At 46.2% G+C, this 15,717-nt stretch overlaps 1 protein-coding gene across 8 annotated transcripts in view; it reads left to right on the forward strand.

The window, feature by feature from the left end:
• PHAF1 (phagosome assembly factor 1) overlaps positions 1-15,717 on the forward strand; it is a 41,090-nt gene that overhangs the window by 12,351 nt on the left and 13,022 nt on the right. For 4 of the 8 annotated variants that reach the window (XM_024233497.3, XM_054534932.2, XM_002826524.6 and 1 more), the window contains exons 3-9: positions 334-416; positions 6,204-6,287; positions 11,498-11,541; positions 12,657-12,736; positions 13,028-13,122; positions 14,405-14,502; positions 14,592-14,704. In XM_024233497.3, coding sequence (XP_024089265.1) covers positions 334-416; positions 6,204-6,287; positions 11,498-11,541; positions 12,657-12,736; positions 13,028-13,122; positions 14,405-14,502; positions 14,592-14,704 — 597 coding nt within the window. Of the gene's footprint in view, positions 1-333; positions 417-6,203; positions 6,288-11,497; positions 11,542-12,656; positions 12,737-13,027; positions 13,123-14,404; positions 14,503-14,591; positions 14,705-15,717 lie in introns of those variants that run through there. The other 4 variants (XM_054534934.2, XM_063717669.1, XM_063717668.1 and 1 more) reach the window with 2 other exon arrangements.

The raw sequence follows: 15,717 nt of genomic DNA on the forward strand, positions 1-15,717 counted from the left end.
TGGCCTCCCAAAGTGCTGGTACTGCAGGCATAAGCCACCACGCCTGGCCCATGCATGATTTTTGTGATATCCACCGCCACAGATAAGCAAAAGAGTCCTTGCATTCAAAGAGTTGGACACCTGTGCACGGTCCAAGTATTCTCTTAGTGCTTGCTGCTTAACATTATTGTAGCTCTTACTGCTTATTGAACTCTTATTTACTCATGTATCTGTAGACCTTAGTAGCCCCCAAACATCCCCCGTCTTTACTGCAGGGACCAGTGCCTAGTGAAGTGGTAGATGTCAATAGATGGGTAGCCAAAATAACCACACAGGTGTCTTGCTTTATTTCAGGAATGCCTCTGGCTCAGGCAGTAGCCATTCTTCAGAAGCACTGTCGCATCATCAAAAACGTCCAGGTTCTCTACAGTGAACAGGTGAGTGGTGACTGATTTGTTTATTGAAATAGCATCCCTCGGCAGTGAGTCACTTCCAGAGCTGATGCTTTGTGATAGGCTGACTGGAAAGGATAGCTGTGTTCGAATGGGAGAATCTCTAGCACCAGCCAGTTATCAAGTACCTTTTCTTTGATTCTGAAACTTCTGCTCTTGATTATCTAGTACAGCTAGGTTTGGAAGAGCAGTAATAATTGAACCTGTGTTTTGTCTATGCTCAACTTGCCTACAGGCCCTTAATCAGGGACTTTTCAGTGGTAGGTCGCTTCAGAGGCTGTCTCTGGTCTTTTAGAGTGCTTACCTTCCACTTCCGTGTTTAAAATTGTCTTTTCTGCTTTTGTTGGTTAGTTTGTGTTCAGGATTGTTGCAGTGCAGATCTCTAGCTAGCACAGCATAGCAGATTTGAAAGGAAACAGATATAATTCACCCCTTTATCTCTCTCAAAGAGCAATCTTCCCACCACTGAATTCTCTGAAACCTGCAGTTCTGTAACACAGACCATATGCTGCCATGTTGAACAGCCTTTGTGGTGTCCTATGTGTCACAAGCCTCAGGGAATAGTTTTGAGCCTACAGAGGCTAAAGGATGTCCCCAATGACTTTTCTGAGACCCTTTGAGTACTAGTTTGATTATTTCAGTTGTATTTGTTGCAATTAGTTTCAGATCCTAAAGCAAATGACAGCTTATTTCTGACATGAAGAATGTTGTAAATTATAGGTAGGCAAAATTTCTGAGAGGCTTCTCAGTTTGACTTGGAGCAGAGTCAGAATTGGGCCTGTTACCTATACCCAGAGATTACATTCTGCCATGTTGTACCCCTTTACCAGCCTAGTGAGACCCTTATGTGAGGGATCTGATCGAAGACATGCTTAATCTCCAAGTAAGTGCTTGAGTATTCATTGAGTATTCATGTGGTGCCTATGACAGAACAGGAGACTTGTAGGAGTGGGCATGTGGTGCCTATGACAGAACAGGGGACTTGTAGGAGTGGGCAGGGGTTTCTTTTTTTTTTTTTTTTTTTTTTTTGAGACGGAGTCTCGCTCTGTCGCCCAGGCTGGAGTGCAGTGGGGCGATCTCGGCTCACTGCATGCTCCGCCTCCTGGGTTCACCCACCATTCTCCTGCCTCAGCCTCCCGAGTAGCTGGGACTACAGGCGCCCACCACCACACCCAGCTAATTTTTTTTTTTTTTTTTTGTATTTTTAGTAGAGACAGGTTTTCACCCTGTTAGCCAGGATGGTCTCGATCTCCTGACCTCGTATTCTGCCCGCCTCGGCCTCCTAGAGTGCTGGGATTACAAGCGTGAGCCACCACGCCCGGCCAAGAGTGGGCAGGGGTTTCTTGAACCACTGTGGATTATCGGTGCCAAAGTGGCTTCTCATTAATTAAATTAATTTATTTACTTTTTTTTTTTTTTTGAGACAGAGTTTTGCTCTCGTTGCCCAGACTGGAGTGCAATGGTGCGATCTCGGCTCACCTCAACCTCTGCCTCCCGAGTTCAAGCTATTCTCCTGCCTCAGCCTCCCAAGTAGCTGGGATTACAGGCATGTGCCACCACGCCCAGCTAATTTTGTATTTTTAGTAGAGACGGAGTTTCTCCGTGTTGGTCAGGCTGGTTTCGAACTCCCGACCTCAGGTGATCCACCTGCCTCAGCCTCCCAAAGTACTGGGATTACAGGCGTGAGCCACCGGGCTTGGCCTATTTAACTTTTAAGAAAATTTATTTTAGTTTTTTTTGAGACAGTATCTTGCTTTGTCATCCAGACTAGAGTGTAGTGACACGATCACAACTCACTGTAGCCTCAATCCTCTAGGCTCAAGTGATCCTCCCACCTCAGCCTCCTGAGTAGCTGGGACCACAGGTTCATGCCACCATGCCTGGCTAATTTATTTTTATATTTTGTAGAGATGGGGTCTCACTATGTTTTTCAGGCTGGTCTCAAACTCCTGGACTCAAGTGATCCTCTCACCTCAGCCTCCCAAAGTGCTGGGATTACAGGCGTGAGCCACCGTGACCGGCCAAAATTTATTTCTTATATCACCACCATCATTGTCTGTTATTCCAGTATTTAGGTATAAACAGTGTTAGCATTAAGCTGATTTTCCCCAATATCTTCTAAGCAATTTTAACACATTAGCAAATATGGATTCGACCAGGCACTGTGGCTCACACCACTAACCCTAACACTTTGGGAGGGCCGAGGCAGGAAGATTGCTTGACTGCAAGAGTTCGAGACCAGCCAGGGCAACATAAAATAAAAAATTAACCTGGAGTGGTGGCACACACCTGTAATCCTGGCTATTCGGGAGGCTGAGGTGGGAGGATCATGAGCAGTGAGGTATGATTTTATCACTGCACTTCGGCCTAGGTGACAGAGCAAGACCCTGTCTCAAAAAAAAAAAAAAAAAATGGGTTTTTGAGTCTGAATCCTGATTTAGATCTCTGCTTTTCTCATTTCTAATTCATGAGAGTTGTGGCATATTAATAAGTAATCTGGTTATGTTTATGTAAAACAGTATAGTTTCTTGATAATAGAATAATCTTTGGGTTTGTTTGTTTGTTTTTGAGACAGAGTCTTGCTCCGTCACCCAGGCTGGAGTACAGTGGCACGACTTGGCTCACTGCAACTTCCACCTCCCAGGCTCAACCGATTCTCCTGCCTCAGCATCCCGAGTACCTGCGATTACAGGCACATGCCACCACGCCTGGCTAATTTTTGTATTTTTAGCAGAGGTGGGGTTTCACCATGTTGGCCAGGCTGATCTCAAACTCCTGACCTCAAGTGATCCGCCCGTCTTGGCCTCCCAAAGTGCTGGGATTACAGGCATGAGCCACCACACCCAGCCTAGGATAATCTTTGGATGAGGATCAAAAGGAGACGGTCTCTCAGAACTCTGATCTGATGCTTTTTTTTTTTTTTTTTTTTTTTTGAGGCAGCGTCTTGCTCTGTCACCAAGGCTGGAGTGCAGTGGCATGATCATGGCTCACTGCAACCTCCCCTAACCTTCCTCCTTTAGTTTTGCCACTCCTGGGCTCCAGCCGTCCTCCCACCTCAGCCTCCTGGGTAGCTGGGACCACAGGTGTGCGCCACCACATCTGGCTATTAAAAACAAAAAATTTGGCCAGGTGCAGTGGCTCATGCCTTTAATCCCAGCACTTTAGGAGGCCGAGACGGGCAGATCACTTCAGGTCAGGAGTTCGAGACCAGCCTGGCCAACATGGTGAAACCCCATCTCTACTAAAAATACAAAAATTAGCCAGGTGTGGTGGTGCACACCTGTAATCCCAGCTACTCGGGAGGCTGGGGCAGGAGAATCACTTGAACCTGAGAGGCAGAGGTTGCAGTGAGCCGAGATTGTGCCACTGCACTCCTAGGCAACAGAGTGAGACTCCATCTCAAAAAAAATTTTTTTGTAGAGACAGGGTCTCATTATATTTGCCCAGACTGGTCTCAAACTCCTGGCCTTAAGCATTCCGCCGGCCACGACCTCCCAAAGTGCTGGCATGAGCCACCGCACCCAACCAATGTGATGCTTCTTAAATTTGGGTCCTGTCCTCTTCTTCTGTCTACTTTCTTCCCTTCCTTACCCATTTGTCTCTTTGTTTCCCAAATGCAGAAAACCAAATGCAGAAATTTTGTCTGCATTAAACATTTCAGAAATATCTTCTTCTCTCTATGCAAATCACACCTTGGAAATGAAATGTCAAGTATGTCCCATCCTTCTTAGAGGGAAAAGATATTAACAACTAGTAGCAGATGATTTTACTGAACTGCTTCATATGAAGGACAGCTAGGTTACTGGAAGAACCTGCTTAAATACCGCATAGTACATGTGTATTTTGGTTTTAGAGATATAAAGTATTAATAAAACATTGACTGAGAGTAATTTGATTGCTTTTGAAAATTGCTAGGTTATATCCTGAATTATAACAATGCCAGGAAAAAAAAAAGATCAGATCTTAGGAAAGTATAGGAAAATCCAGATCCTGGCACATTCCTCCTCCAAGCAAGATTCCTGAAAGAGACTAAAATGTTGCTTCACTCTGCTTATTCCATGGAATGGCTCTCTCCAAAATGGAACTTTGTGTTCTGGGTTGATACTGGTAATCCAAGGTCAGAGTTCATTGTTCCATTATCTTGCTTGAGACCTAATGGTTTAGACATTCATATAGACCTACTAGAAAATACAACATTCTTCCTTTAGTTTTTGCCAAGCATGATGGTACTATCTGGGCCTGCTGCCTTGTGGGGATCAATGGGATGGAAGGAAGCAACCTGCCCTAATCCCAAAAGACTCTTAGGAGAGAATTTCTCCAATGAGGCCAACACCAGCAGTGGCTTATGGCCTTCCAGCCTATGTCTCTGTCTCTGATAGCCATATCTCCATCATTCACTTTGTCTAACTTGAGAAGCTCTGTAAAGAAACTAAACCTTTGGCTGAGCATGGTGGCTCATGCCTGTAATCCCACCACTTTGGGAGGCTGAGGCGGATGGATCACGAGGTCAGGAGATCAAGACCATCCTGGCTAACACGGTGAAACCCCGTCTGTACTAAAAATACAAAAAGTCAGCCGGGCGTGGTGGCAGGCACCTGTAGTCCCAGCTACTCGAGAGGCTGAGGCAGGAGAATGGTGTGAACCCGGGAGGTGTAGCTTGCAGTGAGCCGAGATTGTGCCACCGCACTCCAGCCTGGGCAACAGAGAGAGATCCATCTAAAAAAAAAATAAAGAAACTAAACCTTTTGAGCAGCCATGTGTTAAAGAAGGGTGGGGTTTTAGATGGTGTTTTTCCTTCTACTATTGGGCAGCCTCGATCAGGGCTGTGGAGAATCTTCAGACATTGAATCCTTGAATTAATTGCATTGGACCAGAAGCACGCAGATGGGGCAGACACAAGAAGAGAGTGCTGTGTGCCGGGTATTGGGCTAGATGCTTTCTGACCTACTATCTCTGTCCTCATAACAACCCTGGAGGGAAGAGATGAAAGTATTCCCATGAAGAAACCAGAGCTCAGAGAAGTTTTGAGAGTTACCTAAGGTCACCAGGGTTCTGTCCACTGCTTTGTTCTGCTACTCCCCTCCCCCAGGATTCAGGAGGGGCAAATGCAGAAATGCGACTCTTTAGATCTTAGACTTCGGCTTTTCAGGAAGAAGCACAAATGAAATGGGATGGGAGGCTGGGGGGAGAGAGAAAAAGGGTAAGAAGGTCATCTCAAAATCAGACCACAGTATATTTCTTTGTCCTAGAATTTGATCTAAACCATCAAAGAATAAAAATGTGTTCCCTGTGGATGGTACGAACAGCCTGAGTGTGAATGGATGTAGGTTCAGCTGATAGGCATAAGCAGTATCTGCTGAGTTTAGATCCTGGACTAGGCCTTTTCACATGACCTGTATTCCTCACCAACTGCTCTGTAGGTTCGATGGCAGTGAACTTCATTTTGCAGATGTGGAGCCTGGAGCCTGAAAGGAGAATGACCTGTATACTCATATAACTCTGTCCCTTTTCCCCAGGTATTTTTACTGAAGCCCAGAAGGGAGAGGCTCTTTTCAGCCAATATTAAGAAACAGCAGCTGCAGGCTAGAAGTAAAAAACACCATATGTTCATGCAGCAGTTTTTTTCTGGTTTCCAAGCATCATTAGCTGGAGGAGAGAGGGACTGTCTGCACTTAGATATTCCCTGTGTGTTGCATTTATATTGTAAGGCTTTCAGTAGGTGCTTAGTGAATAAATCAGTTACTCAGAATGTATTTTATTTTTGTTTTGTAGTCTCCTCTAAGCCATGACCTCATTCTTAACCTGACTCAGGACGGAATCAAACTAATGTTTGATGCTTTCAATCAGAGACTTAAGGTAACTATAAATGACAACTAATGTTTCATGTCCAGCTGGGCCAGTCTTTCTGGAGCTAATTAGTATGTGCTATTGTGAGATGTTTCAAAAACTTATAAGTAGGTGTGGACTTCTTTGGTTCAGAGATCACTACAATATAGGGAACTGAAGCTGTGCCTGTTCCCCTAAAAAGAGGGAAGATGGAAGTGGGTTGGGATGGTCAGAAAGAGGCTGGGAAGGGCTGCTTTCCCAGGCTCCAGAGGGGAAGGTGAAAGAGTGTTGAAGATTTGGGAAACATGCTATGGGGAGGGGGCTTTCATGTCCAATAGGAAAACAAGATAGTTTTACTTCATTCTTTTGTCAAACACTGTAACTTGGTTAGAAAATGGAAACTGTTCTTCCTAGAATGCTGGGGCTTGGGTTAACAACACCAGCAATGAGTTGATTCTTTAACCCTGGGGAGGAAATGTAAAAAAACAACTTACTAATATGTAGGGCTATCTTAATTGGCATTTGAGTGCAATATGCTAACACCTGTTTCAGTCCAGTCTGGTTTTCTTTGTTTTTGGTTTTGGTTTGTTTTTTTTTTTTTGAGATGAGGTCTAGCTCTGTCACCCAGGCTGGAGTGCAGTGGCTCGATCTTGGTTCACTGCAACCTCCACCTCCTGGGTTCAAGCCATTCTTCTGCCTCAGCCTCCTGAGTAGCTGGGACTACAGGTGCATGCCACCACGCCCAGCTAAATTTTTGTATTTTTAGTAGAGATGGGGTTTCACCGTGTTGACCAGGCTGTTTTCAAACTCCTGACCTTGTGATCCGCCCGCCACAGCCTCCCAAAGTGCTGGGATTACAGGCATGAGCCACTGTGCCCAGCCCAGTCTTTTTTTTTTTTTTGAGACAGAGTCTCACTCTATTACCCAGGCTGGCGTGAAGTGGTGCAATCTTGGCTCACTGCAACCTCCGCCTCCCAGGTTTAAGCAATTCTCCTGCCTCAGCCTCCTGAGTAGCTGGGACAGGTGCGTGCCACTACACCCAGCTAGTTTTTTGTGTTTTTAGTAGAGATGGGGTTTCACCATGTTGGCCAGGCTGGTCTTGATCTCTTGACCTCGTGATCCACCTGCCTCGGCCTCCCAAAATGCTGGGATTACAGGCATGAGCCACCGCGCCCAGTTCAGTCTGTTTTTGATATACCCTATTTACAAATGCCTGGGCCTCACAGGTTAGTCATGTGACACCAGAGGCATGCCTCAAAGTCATGAGGTTGAATGGGCCCTGGGCAGTGGCATGCCAGAGTTGTTGTCCTTTTTGGGTTATGGAGTAGCCTTTCCAAAAGACTTGGGTACTTCCCAGTTCTCATCATCCTTGTCACAAGTGAACTGCTAAGGAGAGAAAATAAAACATGGAAAGAGAATCAGTATGTGGAATTAGAATTCCTCATTCTATCCTGTCTCCATGGCCAGAAGTTCCACACTGGGAAAGGGCAGAGGATGATCTTCAATATGGCATAATCACAAATTGGAGCCGAGTGCAGTGGCTAACGCCTGTAATCCCAGCACTTTGGGAGGCCAAGGCGGGTGGATCATGAGGTCAGGAGATTGAGACCATCCTGGCTAACACGGTGAAACCCCGTCTCTACTAAAAATACAAAATATTAGCTGGGCGTGGTGGCAGGCGCCTGTAGCCCCAGCTACTTGGGAGGCTGAGGCAGGAGAATGGCGTGAACCCGGGAGGCAGAGTTTGCAGTGAGCCGAGATTGCACCACTGCACTCCAGCCTGGGCGACAGAGCGAGACTCCGTCTCAAAAAAAAAAAAAAACCAATTGGGGGGAAATTAATCTGGTAACATGGAAATGCCTTTACAAGTAGTCATTTCCCTTTGACTTGGTAAAAGTCCACTTTAGAAAATGTAACCCAGAAACACTGGGGGAAGGTAATGGCATTTCATGGTAATGAGAAGCTGGAAGTAACCTAAATGGGCAACAAAAGGGATGTCCAGCAGCCCATAGAATCACAGCATGGTGAAGACAATGTCATATGTTTAGTGAGTGCTTAGTATATGCTAGGCACATGGCTGGGTGTTTCACATGCATTTTCTAATTTAATCCTAACCCACCTGTGAGTAGGTACTGTTTACTAGCAAGAAAACCGAGGGACAGAGAGGATAAGTAGTTTACCTGATGCCAGGCTTTTAACTGGATATTGGCAATATGTGGTGGCTGACCACTTAGACTCTGTTGATGGATCTGGGAAATAAATGAGAAAAGCTGAAGAAATTTACAGAAATATGAGGAATGGGAGGTACCTTTGGATAGGAAAGGAGATAAAATCGAATCAGCAATCCTCTTCTGCCTTCTGTGGGATCCCCATGAAGGAGAGACTGGGGTCCTGCCTGAGTCTTCTGGAAACTGAGCAAGTAATCACCAAGATGTTTTTGATTGGCACCAGCCTGACCTGACCTATCTTCCTGCCCTTCCATCCAACACCTTCAGAATCCACCTCTTCTGGTGCTGCCTCCTACAGTTGCTCCCCACCCCCTGCCTCAAGCCTAAGAGAGACAGCCCTGTGGAATGAGGCTTTATAAGTCACAACCTTTACAGCCACCTGTCTTTTCCATTTTTATCTTGGCTGCTGCCACATCTCTTCCCCTCTGGGGAAATCAGGAGCTTCTGTAGCCCAGAGGTGGAAAATCATGGGCTTTAGCCTTCCCAGCTGCTCGTCCCTATAGTGCAGCAAGCTTCAAGAGATGAAATCTGCTTATTGATGCTCCTAGTGACATGAAGGACTCCAGGATATCCAGCACTCTGGGTCCATTGCCACAAGTGCTGCTTCATGCCCTGTGATTAGCTCTGGTCCACTGTTTTCCCATTGATCAGGCAGGGTCGAAGCATCTATATGTGTTGGACCCGTATAGCTGTTGGCAGGTGGGGTGCCAGTGATACAGGAGGAACATCGTGCAGGCTCACTTCCACAGGGCGGGTGGTGGGAAGCTTTGGGGGATGATTGGCCAGCTGTAGGGATAGAAGTGAGGGAGGTGAGTGCCTGCGCCTGCTATGAGCAGGAGGGCTTCTGGCTCTCTGCTAGGCAAGGCTCTGGCCTCAGTGAAATGGCATGCCAGTTTGGCATGGTATACTCCCATGCCCAGATATTCTGCAGGGGACACTGGCTATCTTCTGAATCATAGCTGTTCCCCTGCCCTTCCTTCCACAGCCCCTCCTGGCACTTCTTTTCATGCTTTCAAGCTTCATACCAGGCAGAATTGCCTAACATGAATTGAACACCTTCCCTATGCAAATAATGGGTCCCTCAAGGGACTTAACTTATTGGACCACTTAACAGAATACACAAGTATGGAGGAAAGGGTTCATTCCAGTGTTGTGACGGCCTAGCAGAGGGAGCAGTTCTTTCTAGCAGATAGGATCAAAAGAGCTACATTATAGTCAAGAGGTTTCCAATTTGGTTCAGTGTTGTGGTCTCTAAATAAAGTTAGGGATAGGGTCTCTGGCCAAAAGCGAACCTACTATCTATTATGTCTCAGTTTCTTTGGCAGTGCCAGATGTTCCTGCATACAATGCCCCACAGCCTCTTCCACAATCAGGCTCAGATTGGCAGGACAAACAGATATTGAGCCAGCTCTGCTTGTGTCTCCACAATGAGAGCCAAACCTCCCAGCTGGAGGATGGTAGATGGTGCTCCGAGCCCCTACCTGTGCTGCTGGCTGCCAAGCCCTTGACACCATTGCATGAAGGACTTCATAGTGCTTATTACTTGGCACCACTGATGGCGGAGTGTTAGGTGATGCCTTTTCCTTTATCTCTGCCCTGCCCTGAGTTCTTAGAATTTCATCTGAGGCTGAACCCATTAAAGAGCAAGCTTCACAAAGGTCCTGAGGCTTTCTTGTTTCAACCAGATCCTCTTCATCAGGGACATAACTGAATACTGTCACACTTGTGTGACAAATATTATGGCTTGCTTTCTAACGGGATAGACCTCCCACTCCATCTTTTTGTTTTGTAAACAAAATCAACTTCAAAATAAGCTATTTTCTTTCTTTCTTTCTTTCTTTTTTTTGAGAAGGAGTCTCGCTCTGTCGCCCAGGCTGGGGTGCAGTGGCGCAATCCGCCTCCCGGGTTCATGCCATTCTCCTGCCTCAGCCTCCCCAGTAGCTGGGACTACAGGCGCCCACCACCACGCCTGGCTAATTTTTTGTATTTTTCAGTAGAGACGGGGTTTCACCGTGTTAGCCAGGATGGTCTCGATCTCCTGACCTCGTGATCCGCCCGCCTCGGCCTCCCAAAGTGCTTGGATTACAGGCGTGAGCCACTGCACCCGGCCTTTTTTTTTTTTTTTGAGACGGAGTCTCTCTCTGTCACCCAGGCTGGAGTGCAGTGGCGCAATCTCAGCTCACTGCAACCTCTAACTCCCGGGCTCAAGCAGTTCTCCTGCCTCAGCCTCCTGAGTAGCTGGGATTATAGGTGTGTGCCACCACGCCCAGCTAATTTTTGTATTTTTAGTACAGACAGGATTTCACCATGTTGGTCAGGCTGGTCTGGAACTCCTGACCTCAGGAGATCCACCCACCTGGGCCTCCCAAAGTGCTGGGATTATAGGCTTGAGCCACTGTGCCCAGCTAAAATAAGCTGTTTTCTAAAGCAACCTGACGTGGTTGCTTTTAAAATGCAGCAAAATATGAGATGGGAGGAAGGGGGCTTAGTGTCCAAAGCAGAGCCTTAACAAGCTTCATGTCTGTGGAAGAGATCATTGTCCTATAGGGTGGTGTGTGCTCCAGCCTGACCCAGAAGTGGACTGCATGTAAGAGCCTTGACCCAGAGCATCCATGGACATCCGTTGAGCAGTCCACTAGGAGAGGGAAGCTAGGAGGTTATGCTGTGTGTTTTCTCCCCGGTTTCAAAATAACAAAGGACTGTCGTGGTGGCTCATGCTTGTAATCCCAGCACTTTGGGAGGCTAAGACAGGAGGATCATTTGAGCCCAGGAGTTTGAGACCAGCCTGGGCAACATAGTTTTTTAGTTTTGCTAAGATTCTATCTCTACAAAAAGTTTTTTTAAAAATTTTAAATGAGAACAAAAGATAACATGCAGTGCTTCCATAAAATTTCTATTGGTAATTTTTTTTTTTTTTTTTTTTTTTTACTATTTATTCTATAAATGTATTTTTAATCATTTTTAGTCTGTCATCACCTTCAGAGCATTGACAACTCTTAAACTTTTTTTTAGGTGATCGAAGTATATGATTTGACTAAAGTAAAGTTAAAATATTGGTAAGTTTTCTCCCCTGCTGATATATGTCACACTTGGTATAGACAGGCCATATCTACTACCTTCATTAAGTTAGTAAAGATTCACATCTGTCACAGATGTGAATTATAGCCTGGTGCTATGATTTCCTGAGGCAACCTTCAAGCCTGCTCAGTTTCCTGGAGAAGAGAAGTAAACCTCATTAAGAATATGTGATGTGTTTAACACTTCGCATGTATGTCATCTAACTTAATCCACTCAACAAAGCCAGACCTCAGCTCAGAGGTGATGTGATAGTCTCCTGGGTCATAGCTGCCCTCCCGCTGACAGCCTCTCTTGGCACCTCTTTTCATGTTTTCATGAGTAATAGAGGTGGGACAAACCAGATAGGTCTGACTCCAAAGCATATGCTGAAGAGAATGCCAAAGAGACCACCATTTTAGAGCTATAATGTACTTTTTAGAATTACAGCAGGGATGACATGCACAGTCCAAAGTTGTTGCGCCCCCATTATGGCAAGGCAGCATGCCTGCATCTAAAAATCTAGAATACTCCTTCCTTTCTTTCTTTCTTTTTTTTTTTTTTGTGACGGAGTCTCTCTCTGTAACCCAGGCTGGAGTGCAGTGGCGCCATCTCGGCTCACTGTAACCTCCGCCTCCTGGGTTCAAGGGATAGAATACTCCTTTCAGTAAGTCTCCCTAACTGGCTTCCCTTTCCCTTTTTGAGGGTGTGAAGAGGACCTGATTCCTGGGGCAGGCTCAGGCAGTTTTGCTGATAGAGGAGTAGACAAGCAAATGTGTGGTACCACTGGCCCCTGCAGGTTCTAGTTGTCTTTTAGTTTTATTGGGGCCTTCATACCTCAGAGTCTGGTGGCTTCTCATCTCTACCTTTTTCTTAAGAGTCACTGGTGTCATAAAGCTCCAGAGGATCAACTCTGTATATCAGCCTCATGAGAATTGACCTTCTCCTGACCTCATTAATTCTCTTATTTAAAAGTTCTCTAATTAAACTTTGTATTTTGATATAATTAGAGACTCACCTGCCTGTGTCTTAAAAATAACTCTCCCAGCTACTATCTCACATGATCTGTGGGCCCATCTTGTGAAGCCTAGTATTAAAAAATATTTTTGTTTTTCAGTGGCGTGCATTTTAATTCTCAGGCCATAGCTCCTACCATTGAACAGATTGACCAGTCTTTTGGCGCAACCCATCCTGGAGGTAAGCCAAGTCCATCTGATTCCTCTGGTCATCAGTGGCAGTTCATAGCAATAAACCTGCCCGGTAGTGCCATCCCACCCCACTTCCTGGAGTCAGGCTCCCATAGGATTGTGGGGTTGGTACTTGGGTGTGAAGGAAACATCCTCCCCCTTGTTTTCAACCTAGTAGGCCAGTTTAGAAACAAGCCACAGGGAAGGTGTTGTCAGTCATTACTCCCTGCCAGGCTGGTTTATGTTAGCCATTTCAGATGCCAGTCAACCATGTTATTTTCTTCTCCCCCACCCCCAACAGTGTACAACTCCGCTGAGCAGCTCTTCCATCTCAACTTCAGAGGACTGTCTTTCTCTTTTCAGTTAGACTCATGGACTGAGGCTCCAAAGTATGAGGTTAGCCCTTCCTGTCCCCTGGTGTTTGTTGCCCAGTGTCTGTGGTATGGCTCAGCAGACGGTGTCATGGGATGGGAATAGAGGAGTGGGTATTAGATAGGCAGACTTTCTTTGGTTTCCATGTATTTGAGCTCTTTACGGGGTAAAGTGGTAGAGTGGGTGGGTTGACAGAGGAAGAACAATGCTCAGGCTGGCATTCCGAGGAAGAGGATACTTCCCACAATGGAGTGAGGTGAGGCTCACTTTTCAGAGATAAGTTCGTTCATTCCTTATTTTCAAGCTCCTAATCAACAGTTTTCCTGGTGGCCTAGAATTTGGAGATTTCATCCACTGGATTTTCAGTTACCTTTGTTTTTGCAAACATTTCATTCATCCTTGGGGCTGTGAAAATGATAAGCTTTTCTAAGGCTTATTTTAATTAAGGAAGCATTTCTGCATTTTCCCCTATGAAGAAAAGGAAAACTGACCGGGCATGGTGGCTCATGCTTCTAATCCCAGCACTTTGGGAGGCCAAGGCGGGCAGATCACTTGAGGTCAGGAGTTCGAGACCAGGTTGGCCAACATGGTGAAACCATCTCTACCAAAAATATTAAAAAAAAAAAAAAACAGGCCGGGCGCAGTGGCTCACGCTTGTAATCCCAGCACTTTGGGAGGCCGAGGCGGGCGGATCATGAGGTCAGGAGATCGAGACCATCCTGGCTAACATGGTGAAACCCCCTCTCTACTAAAAATACAAAAAATTTAGCCGGGTGTGGTGGCGGATACCTGTAGTCCCAGCTACTTGGGAGGCTGAGGCAGGAGAATGGCGTGAACCCGGGAGGCAGAGCTTGCAGTGAGCCGACATCATGCCACTGCACTCTAGCCTGGGTAACAGAGCGAGACTCCGTCTCAAAAAAAAAAAAAAAATTAGCTGGTTGTGGTGGTGCACATTTGTAGTCCCAGCTACTCGGGAAGCTGAGGCAGGAGAATCACTTGAACCCGGGAGGTGGAGGTTGCAGTGAGCTGAGATCATGCCACTGTACTCCAGCCTGGGTGACAGAATGAGACTCTGCCTCAAAAAAAAAAAAAAGAAAGAAAAGAAAAGGAAAACCAAGCGGAATTAAAGGTGGACTTGCATGGTTTTGGGGAGTTTACTGACCCAGAGCCAAAGAGCCAGGTTTGAGGGTACACTTTGACCTTTTGACCTGAGCAGCTCTTGAAGACCATGAGTGACAGGGAAGACCAGAGCCTGAGTCCCATGACCTGTAGTGCCCTAAGTAAAACTCTTGACCTTTGTTTGCAGCCCAATTTTGCCCATGGCCTGGCTTCTCTCCAGATACCCCATGGAGCAACTGTAAAACGAATGTATATCTACAGTGGCAACAGCCTACAGGATACAAAGTAAGTATAAGGAGCATGAGTTTCATGCTAAGGCCTGGGCTGCCTGAGAGAAAGAACCAAGCCTCTGCTCATTCTGTGTCTGTCCCCAGGGCTCCCATGATGCCTCTGAGCTGTTTCCTGGGCAATGTCTATGCTGAGAGTGTAGATGTTCTTCGAGACGGAACTGGACCTGCAGGTTTACGACTTCGCCTACTTGCTGCAGGTCAGTGACTGGCTTTGAGATTGGTACATTCCGCATTATACCCATGTTGAGACAGTCTAAAATCCCACGTGCTTAGGGTGTGTCTTAGTCCATTCAGGCTGCTATAACAAAATACCATAAACTGAGTGGCTGCTAAACAACAGAAATTTATTTCTTACAGTTCTGGAGGCTGGGAAGTCCAAGATCAAGGCACTGGCAGATTCAGTATCTGGATGCGCCTGCAGTCTAGTTCATAGAAGAGACTTCTCCCCGTATCCTCATATGGTGCAAGGGGCTAGTTAACTCCCTGGAGTCTGTTTTGTAACGGCACTGATCTCAATCCTGAGGTCTCCGCTTCCATAATGTAATCACCTCCCAAAGCCCTGACCTTCTAATACCATCACCTTGGTGGTTAGGATTTCAACGTATGAATTTTAGGGGAAACAAAAGCATTCAGTCCATTGCCACATAGTTGGTAGAAGACAAATGATGCAGATGTTTTTGGTTAAAGCTTTTGTTTAGTTTTGTCAAGGGACTGGACATAGTCTTATAATTAGCAAATCTTAATAAGATGCACTGCTTCTCTCAGCATGCACATAGGCCTGCTGTGTGCTTATATAGCTTTGTGACAGTTCCCAAGTGTTTCCTGGAGATGCATCCTGTGGGTTGCAGTGCTACTGCTCTCCCCTTTTCTCTTTTTTTCTTTTTTCTTTTTTTTGAGACAGAGTCTTGCTCTGTCACCAAGGCTGGAGTGCAGTGGCACGATCTCAGCTTACTGCACCCTCTGCCTCCCGGGTTCAAGCGATTCTCCTGCCTCAGCCTCCCGAGTAGCTGGGATTACAGGCACGCATTACCACACCCGGCTAATTTTTGTATTTTTAGTAGAGACAGGGTTTCACCATGTTGTTCAGGCTGGTCTCGAACTCCTGACCTCATGATCCGCCCACCTCAGCCTCCCAAAGTGCTGGGATTACAGGCGTGAGCCACCGCACCTGGCCAGCTCTCCCCTTTTTTGTACCTTTTTTTGTTTTGTT

The sequence above is a fragment of the Pongo abelii genome, chromosome 18, assembly GCF_028885655.2.
Source record: "Pongo abelii isolate AG06213 chromosome 18, NHGRI_mPonAbe1-v2.0_pri, whole genome shotgun sequence".
Lineage (NCBI taxonomy): Eukaryota > Metazoa > Chordata > Mammalia > Primates > Hominidae > Pongo > Pongo abelii.